The sequence below is a fragment of the Alexandromys fortis genome, unplaced genomic scaffold, assembly GCF_014885135.2.
Source record: "Alexandromys fortis isolate MF-2015 unplaced genomic scaffold, M_Fortis_MF-2015_v1.1 scaffold_4, whole genome shotgun sequence".
Taxonomy (NCBI): Eukaryota; Metazoa; Chordata; class Mammalia; order Rodentia; family Cricetidae; genus Alexandromys; species Alexandromys fortis.
The window spans coordinates 16,315,208-16,324,594 of record NW_026067944.1 but is presented as its reverse complement, the minus strand read 5'-3'; the positions used below and the strand labels follow the sequence as shown (position 1 = coordinate 16,324,594).

Sequence of the window (9,387 nt, the reverse complement as noted above, 5' to 3'; positions counted from 1 at the left end):
CCCTGAACTGAAAGCCCAATTGTCTTAGTCAGGGCTACTATTGTAATAAAAATCCCATGATCAAAGCACTCATGTCAGCCTGGCTGACACGTCTACATCACTATTCATCATGAAAGAAGTCAGAAAAGGAACTCAAGCAGGGCAGGAACCTGGAGGCAGAACCTGATGCAGAGGCCATGAAGGAGTGCTGCTACTGGCCTGCTCAACCTGCTTTCTTATAGAACCCATTACCACCAGCCCAGGGGTGGCTCCCTCACAATAGCTTGAGCCCTTCCCCATCAATCACTAATTAAGAAAATGCTCTACAGGCTGACTGGTCTATAACCCGATCTTATCAGGCATTTTCTCAATGGAGGTTCCTCCTCTTGGAACACTCTAGCTGTGTCAACTTAATATAAAACTAGGCAGTATGCCAATCAGTCCATAGTCTATGAGAAGCATTGTATGTGCCAGATTTTCCAAGTATTAGCTAGGTAGAACATAGCAAAAAGAACCTATAGCTTGCTTCAACTGATGCCATGGTAGTGGGCCAAGGAAATCAATGTTTGCACTTTCTTTTGGTTCCAAGCTTCTTCAACAAATTTCAGTTCTAGATTTCTTTCTCTGGACATTTCCTTCATATTAGTTCCCTATATATTTGTTATATTGTCTCAGTCACCAGTATTCCCACCAACCCAAATACGACTCTCTTAAATCTGAGTAATAAGGAGGCCTACGTTTTTGTACATCTACATATTAAGTCAACGTGACCAAAAAATCGTGGGGTGGAAGACCAAACTTGAAACCTCCCCACCTAGTGTTTTGCTCATTTATTACTTCCCTGCAATATGTGGATCTACTTTGAGCCCAGATGCAGATAACCCCAAAAAGCAGCCAATCCTCTCAATCAAAAATATATTAAATTTTTTAAGTTGACTTAAAACTATGTGTAGAAGAAATCTGAGCCTTTCTTAGTGTTTTTATACATTCAAAGGTTCAATAGTGAAGGTAAGTGAAGATTTCCACAGTACTGACACAAATAGAACAAGGATAGTTTTTCATCTCATGCTTTTCTCAGGATATTTAACTTGATCCTTAAAACCTAAATGAGTATAAAATCAAACTAAGTTTTCAAACCCGAGGAGAAGCAGAGTGACCTAGTTGCCTTACCTTGTGAACACATGGTAACCGTTCTGTAAGCTGCTGTTTCTTTATAATATGCTGACAATATACATAAAGGAAAAGTAGCTTTGTGGTGTTAAACTGCCTAAAGCTCTCCTTAAGAACTGTGGGCTGGAACCAGTTTACTATTCTACTACAGACAAAAAGGATTTCCCATCTTTATTAACTTATGTTAGAATACACTGATTTGTACTCTTCATAGAGACATACCACTAAAACATAAGGGGAGGTGTGAATGAATGCTTACCTCTTCCAATATTCATAACCAACCACCCTAAATTATCAGAGTTCAATATAAAAACTAACAAGTATAATAAACCATAACATTTTCCAGATATTTTTCCAAATAGTAATTTAAAAACTAAAATTTTTAACCAAATCCAGGATCAGCAAATAGTTACCAGGTGATGAGAAATTTAAACTCTAACCTGACAAATCAACTTTGGATCTCAAATCTAGTAACACAGAGGTGAAAACCTTTTTTAGGCTACATGTATGCATATTTACACAGCCATGTAAGTTCTAAAGGGGCTCTGTTTCTATTTTGAGGAGAATCACCTCTGCTACAATCAGTAGGGAAGAAAAGTAATTTGATTCCTAGGAATGGTGCACACCTTTAAATGTTCAAAGCAGTTTCCATCTTTAGGGTATCATAGTCAATGTTCTATAAAACTGTTGGCTGAAGCTTAAGTAGTAATAAGGTCTGTGTTGAAAACAACGTCAACTGCCCAAAATAGTTGAGCAAAGTAGATTTTGAGATAATTTGCTTGGACTAGAACAGATAATTTGAAAGAGACGCTTCAAAAAGAAGTGTAAGCTTTTCTTCCCAGGATAAATTATTGGACTCTTTGCACAAGTATATTATTCATATTTTATATAATTAGTAACACTATACTAAGCATCTCTAAAATGTTACTTTTTGGTTTGTTTTTATTTTTCAGAAGCACTTTAGTAAGACCCATTTGTAAGATATCCAATAAGCATGACTACTACTAATTGCTGCCACTTGGAGGTTCAGAGGGTGTAAGCTTTCACTAAATAAATTCAAATACCACCTATGGTTTCTAAGACACACAGTTATCCACATCTCAAGTAGGATTTATTTGATGGACTGTAATAAGTTCTCACAACATTTGCTGTAACTCGGGTAGAAATAGCAAATGTCCACATTAGTCTGGAGTCCAGAAAGGTATTTCAGCTAAAATTCGCCAATCCTCACGTCGGCAATCACTTAGAGATGATCAGCGTTGTGCTGGGAAGGGATTCTGCAGCGACTTCCAGCTGATGCACAGTGCTCAATGCTTCAGAGGGTTAGGCAAATTCAGTTCCCTTTTGTTCAACAACACCTCATCTCCACTACCTAACACCTGGTCTCCAGTTCCACTATCCAATGTCTGCTTTACATTAGGTCTTCCTTCAGTGCTATTACACAAGGTGACTACATTATAAAAGGCCTCCAGATCACTCTGTTCAAATGTAACAGCTGGTTTCAGTGATGTTCCGGGAGCAAGGGAACCTCCTCCAATAATTCTCAGGTTGATAAATTTGATTTTCCAAGTATTTTCCACAAAAGGGCTACGGATAAGTCCAAAAATTTGCTCAAATATGCCCAAACAAGTATTTCCTCTGTGGACAGTCCCTGCAACTCCAACCATAACTAATCCATGAGGAGAAGAAGCACATTTTAGTCCTTGAGAATCGAAGTTGGGACTTAGAAAAAGAAATTCTTCTTTCACTAAAGACAGTAAACGAAGGCTCACGATTTCTGCTCCATGGTAGTCTATCACGTTTTGTTCTGAGGTACTATAATAAAACCTAAGCTTGACATCATGCCAGAAGTGCTGCGGGCCCCATTCGTCCTGAGGTGGCCCCATAAAAGGATTCTGAGAATTAAGAAGTTCAAAGAACCAGTGACAGAATTCTTCTCCTAAGCGACGAAAATCAATCTTTTCAGTTTTTTTATCTTCTTTTGCCTGCTGGTTAAGACAAACACAAAGTGAAGTGTAAGTTTACCTCTCACAGCCAAGTCTCCACAAACCTAACTAGTGCGAGCATCTGGTTAGGGCAGAGGAAGTGGTGAAACAAGCACAAGCGAGGGAAGGTTTACCTTTCACCGTCAAGTCTCTACAAACCCGTTTCCTAGCTAAATGAGAACATACCAGTTAGAGCAAAAGGAACTGAACCATATCATACACAGAAAAATTTCTTTCAAAAAGGAAGAAAATATGTTAAATTTCAATTTTAGCTCAGTAAAATTTAACAAGGCCACAGCTGGGTTCAGTGGCACACAGCTACCATGCCAGCTACTCAGGATGGCTTGAACATGGAAATCCAAGACCAGTCCCAGCATCCTCTCATTCATTCATTCATTCATTCATTCATTCTCATTCTCTCCCTCTCTTTTCCTCTCCCCTTCCCCTCTCATTTCCTTATCTCTCATATGTTGGGAATCAAACCTCACAGATACCCAAGATCTTCTGTGTTTTCACTTCCTCTAAGAAAGGGTCTTACTCCGTCCAACACCTCCCTCCTGCAGGTGACAGTCCTCCTAGTCTCCTAGCCTGTCTCCTCAAAACCAGTTATAACACAGTACGATAGGAATGTCATATGCAGTTCCCATGATTTGGTCTTAGAAAAAGTTTTAAAAAATCAAAAATGAACAAAACCCTTTAAAATATCAATGTCAGCATAAACAGTCAATGATAATGGTTTGTGTATAATTTTCCCTTGACTATACACATCTCTCAAAATTTAAAACAAATTGCTTCAAATGGATCCTTTATTGACTAAACTAAACGTCAATAAAGGTGATTATGAAAATAAGACATTGCAATAATTATTAAAACTCATTTTGCATTTTTCTAACTATTGAAAAGTAAGCTCTTGGTATCTGCTCTAACATAAAATGACAATTTTTTTTTTTAAATCAGGAGAGGTTTGTCACAATGTTTTTTTTTTTTTTTTTTTTTAAAAAAAAATTCCCCTCTACCTTCTTTAAAGAGATAATTCTAAAGGTGATTGAAATGGGTAATTTTCCATGACTGGAATTAATACTATTATTTTTTTAATTAAAAGTAAATATTACTATAAAAACATGCTACATAAACGACTTCATACATCTATGTATGCCAGAACATAGTACTCACCAAGAATAAGATATTATATCTTATTCTATACTAATGGAGTACCTGCTATTCAATATATTTAACAAAGAATATGATATTTAAGTACATTTTCCCAGTCTTCGCAATAAGCTCGATAACACTGCTATGAGCACTTTTTCTCTTTTCTGTATACTAAGCAAATGAGACCATAACACATCATTTCCTAAGTAGTACTATGAAAGTATAGTAACTACCCAGAGTTCAATCTATCAACATTAAGCAATCAATATCTAATGTACACACAAACTAGAGCAGCCAGGATCAACTGAAGAAAAGTGGAAATCATTTTTTGACGCTTCCTAAATAAAATTTTGATATGACTACCAAAGGCAGTATTACAAAATGGCAAAGAAAATTGACGATTAGCTTTCTTTTAAAGTACAAAACCATGAGAAGTAGAGCTAAAATGAAATGATTCTTATGTTAACACTAGCTCTCATCTGTGGGAAGAGGACTATACTCCCACGCCCCCACACCCAATTCAATAGATTCCATGCACACCCCATCTGAGAAGGATCTGGCGTCTAAGTGGCTTCAGAGGTCTTAAAGAACATAAAGGAGGTAAAGACTAGCTAACACATACTAAGAACCACTGGCCTCAGTTCTATGATTATTTGCACAGTTTCAGACAGAACAGGGATTCAGGGCAGAAGTACAAATCTAGTGTACCTGTTGAAAGAGCTGGATAGTCTCTGTCTTTTTAACTGGTTCTGCTGTCTCCTTCAGTTTTGGTGACTGTTTTTCCCAGTAACCTTTTGCATACTGAATAAGATTGTGTTTTTCAGTAGTTGGAGGTACAATCACCCCTTGTGTTGCCAAATACCTAAATATGACTTCTCGGTGGACTTTTTTGCGCCTCAGAAGTTCTTCTACATTTTGGCTATAAACTAATATTGCATGAATAGCATCTAGAAAAAAAATAACAGTAATTAACAGACAATCACAAGGCATTTGTAAATTTGCCCAACATCAGCAAAAACTCTACTAAAATATATTTAAGGTCTTGTGATACTTGCTATTGCATAAGACAGCTATGGCTTTGAAAAGGGAGACGTGGCTTATCCATTTGTTTGCTTTTCAAATCGTTCACACTTTCAACCTACTTTATCTTACTGGTGGTGGTAATGGTGGCAAATTAGTCCCAGCACTAGGGAGACAGAGGCAGGCAGTTCTTAGAGTTCCAAGCTAGGCTGGTCTACAAAGACAAGTCCAGGACAGTCCGGGCTATATAATGAAATCCTGCCCCCCCCAACCAAAATTTAAAAAAAATGAGTTGTTTTAATAAAAATATTTGACCCCAAACACCTAAAGTCTATGAACCTTGAAAAAGTGATTAAAATGACAATATTTGAGATATCAAGGAATATTGTCAAACTCCTGATTCTACAGATAATCAAAGTTGGTTAAGTGGCAGAATCTGGAAGTTGTTTTTAAATTTAAAAAGTTGTGCTGAGCCGGGCGATGGTGGCGCACGCCTTTAATCCCAGCACTCGGGAGGCAGAGGCAGGGGGATCTCTGTGAGTTCGAGACCAGCCTGGTCTACAGAGCTAGTTCCAGGACAGGCTCCAAAGCCACAGAGAAACCCTGTCTCGAAAAACCAAAAAAAAAAAAAAAAAAAAAAAAAAGTTGTGCTGAAAAAAAAAAGAAAAAAATTTTTAAAAAAAGTTGTGCTGAAAACACAGGCTAAAATCTATCTTTCAGACACACGACAGGTGCAAAACTGCAAAAATCAATTTTAAAAAATGCACATATACCTTCCAAAGACCTTATTCCACGGAACACACAACATCTTTGAAGCCCCAAGTTCAAACTTCCCTAATGCTATCCTCTTTTTCTACCCAGCTCAGGGTACCACTCACTACATTCGAGTGTTTCTGTTTATTCTTTTTTTAAATTTTTTTTGAGGAGGGGTTATTGTTATCCCTTTCTTTACAGCAACATACATAAACAGTCTGTATTTACTAAGGATATATTTTAATGTTTTATAAATTCAACGTACATATATATCTTTTGAGTATTACATACAACTTTTTTTAATTAAAATTTAAAAAAAAAAACAACTTGTGATTTTGCCACTGCTCAACTTTAACTGTAGGACGAAGAGATTGAGCATTCCATGACATATATGGATTAAAGCCACCGGCCTTTTGTTGGCTGCAACAGGTTATGTCCCTAAGAGACCCACAAGAGGTGTTTATGTTCTCCCTTTTCGGTGGAAAGAAAACAGCCAGAGCAGCAAGCGCTCATTCCCCAGATGATAGAAACTTAAAACTAAATCCCACTCTGGGGCTTTCTGGAACTCCTGAAAACTGTACCCGGTCGGCCCCGGGACCGGACTCCGCCGGCTCCGGAAGCTGCAGAGCGGCGCACAGCTGCGGCCGGAGCGGCGTCCCCGCGAGTTCGGGCCCGGGCGGCCCAGCAGCATCTCCGGCCCGCCCGTCCCCTCCGCCGGAGGCTGCCGCCCGCCGGCGCGCCTACCTTGGCGGTCCACAGGCTGCACCAGGCGGTTGGTGACGGTGTCGCACAGGGCCATGATCTCGTCATTGTCCAGCAGGCCGAGCAGGTTTCGGCAGCCCTCCGTCTCCAGGTGGCTGAGCCCCGACATCTCGCCCCCGGGGAAGGGGGCAGAGGGCGACGCCACTAATGTCGCCCTCTCGGCCTGTGGGCCGGCCGGCGCCTTGGCAACAGACACCGGAAGTGCCTTTCCAGTCGCTCTCGCCGGAACCGTGTCGTCGGATATTCCAGTCCCCGCCCCGTCGGGTGGGGGGAGCGGAAGTGCTTTCTCAGAAAGTCCGCGAGGAAACGCTAGGCATCCCGACTTATGGTTCCGGGCTGTCTGGGAGTAGCGTTGCACCGATCGCGCTTAAAAGAGGCCTCGTGACCAGTCACCTTCCACTCGAGGGTTGGTTAGAAACGAACCTTTAAAGTTACCAGCACCGACTCCTCCGGAAGCGTTACTTAAAGTGCAGCTCATGCGCGGGCGGCGGCGTGGGGCGGAGAGCGCAAGCGCGCTCCCGTCCTACCGCGGGGCTTGCAGGTGAACTCGCTCCTCACTTCCTCCCCTCCCGTGGCCCGGGAGCGTTTGAGTGTCTGTCGTGTGTGGCCGATTTTGAGTTAGGTGAGCCTCGATATTCCTAGTTCCACAAGTGAAAATACACTTTTAAACACTATGCTTGGAAAATGTTTACAAAGAACTATAACTTGCTTAGCCGTGATCCCACGCTTTCCCACTTTGTGGATGACTTTATAGTCGAGCCCATGGAGGAGGTAGTGGAACTTGAGTTTGCAGCTGGTTGATCACAGGTACAACTGAAACAACATGAGGCTTCAGATTTGCATCTAAGGTGCAGCTGAATGGGGCGAGGTGCCACACCGTCTTGGGACTGTGCCTCTAGCTGCATATCCTGACGCCTTTAGATTTGAATTCGTGGCTGGCATTTCCCACTGTAGTAATAGTTCCTTGGTTGATGTGGGAGAAATATACACAGACGACACACCCACCTCGGGCAGAAAGTGATTTGTGTTGTGAGTATAAGCAGGAGAAACTGAATTTCGGTTAGACTTTTTCCTAAATACAAAACAATTAATATTTGGAGCAGGATAATTTATTGTTGGAGAGGTTGAGTTCTGCACTGTAGGATGCTTAGTACCTTCGCTACATTTCCACAAGTAGTAGTGTGTCCTTCTCTAGCTTGCTGCACGTGAACATACCTCCAGAGTACCAAATGTTCCTCGAGAAAGAAAATCATCCCCAGGTGAACCACCGATTCACTTTCCCTAGGGGTTTCTGAGATAGTGAAAAATACTTTTTGCATTGCACAGGACTACCACTGTCCACTTCTGGGGTTTGAAATTTTGCAGTGTGGTAGTAAAACTGAGTATTTCAAGTTTTCCTTGACTTTGACTCAAGTTTTAATATCCACGCGTGGCTAGTGGCTACTGAATTGGATCATGCACATCTACAGATTTGTAGTCCATTCCGTAGACCTGTATCTTATGTTTGACCTCTGACTTCAATCCTTTTTATTTTCTAAATACATTCGTGCAGATAAGTCACAAGGGTTGCTTTCTTGGACTTGCATTCCAGGTTTCTGCTTCAAACCCTTTGTTCTAATTATGTTACCTGAGATGGCCTTCCCTTCAGATATCTCAACTGCTTATTTCCCTACTATTTATTCAGGTCCCTGCTTCAAAAATATTGCTAGGAAAGCCTCACTGCATTAGCTTATTCAATGTCACCATCAACACCCTACTTATGTTTCCTACCCATGTTGCGTATCTCCAAAGTGTTTATATAATTTAGTATACTATATTGCTTATTGCTCTCATCCCACCCCTATCCCATTATAAGGTGAGCTCTGTGAGGCAAGCAATTTTTGTTTCATTTACTTTTACAAAGTCTGGCACATAATAGGTAAGTTATTTTAACAGCAATTTTTAATAAATAAATACACCATGAATCCTGGATGGTTTTAAATGAGGATGGAATGATCCAGCTTGTTTCAAACAGGGTGACTTTGAGTCGTGGTATGAAAGGTGGGCTGAAGTGAGTGAAGAGGAAAGAGAGCCCAATTAGGAGGCTACTAATATTAGTTTGTGTGACAGAATATGGCAAGCTGAGGTTGAATGGAACAGCCGGTAGTCTTGAATAGCTGCAGGCTTTGGTTTGGGCCACCAGAGTTGCCATTTACTGAGAAAAAGAACACTTGGTAAGGTAGGTTTTAATGGGGAATATAAGAGGCAAGAGCTCAGACTTTCTAGAGCAAGTGATGATACCTAAAAAAGAGTAAATCAAAGAAAGAAGGTTGGAACAGAGACAGGGTCCTGAATTAATTGTGATCCAGTAGAAGAGTATGAAGGCAGGTAGAATTTTCAATATGACTATAAGGCCAGAAACAGAATAGTAATCCTAACTAATTTAGCAAGAGCATAACAAGAAGGGCTTGGTGTCAGGGCCTTCAATTACTAAATTCTTACAACCTTGCACCAATAGTTGTCCCATTTTACAGAAATATGAAGTCAGTTAGATATTATTTTTTAAATAGTTTATTAGTTATTTGAG

The 9,387-nt window shown here is 40.4% G+C and overlaps 1 protein-coding gene across 1 annotated transcript; it reads right to left on the bottom strand.

Moving 5' to 3' along the window:
- Positions 1-2,014: 2,014 nt before the first annotated feature.
- On the bottom strand, positions 2,015-7,060 carry CUNH3orf38 (chromosome unknown C3orf38 homolog). The gene is made up of 3 exons (XM_050148730.1): positions 6,804-7,060; positions 4,995-5,233; positions 2,015-3,137 (listed from the first exon to the last, which is right to left on the bottom strand). Exons 1-3 carry the CDS (start codon positions 6,928-6,930, stop codon positions 2,457-2,459), a joined length of 1,047 nt encoding a protein of 348 aa, XP_050004687.1. The 5' UTR covers positions 6,931-7,060; the 3' UTR covers positions 2,015-2,456.
- Between the last annotated feature and the right edge of the window lie 2,327 nt (positions 7,061-9,387).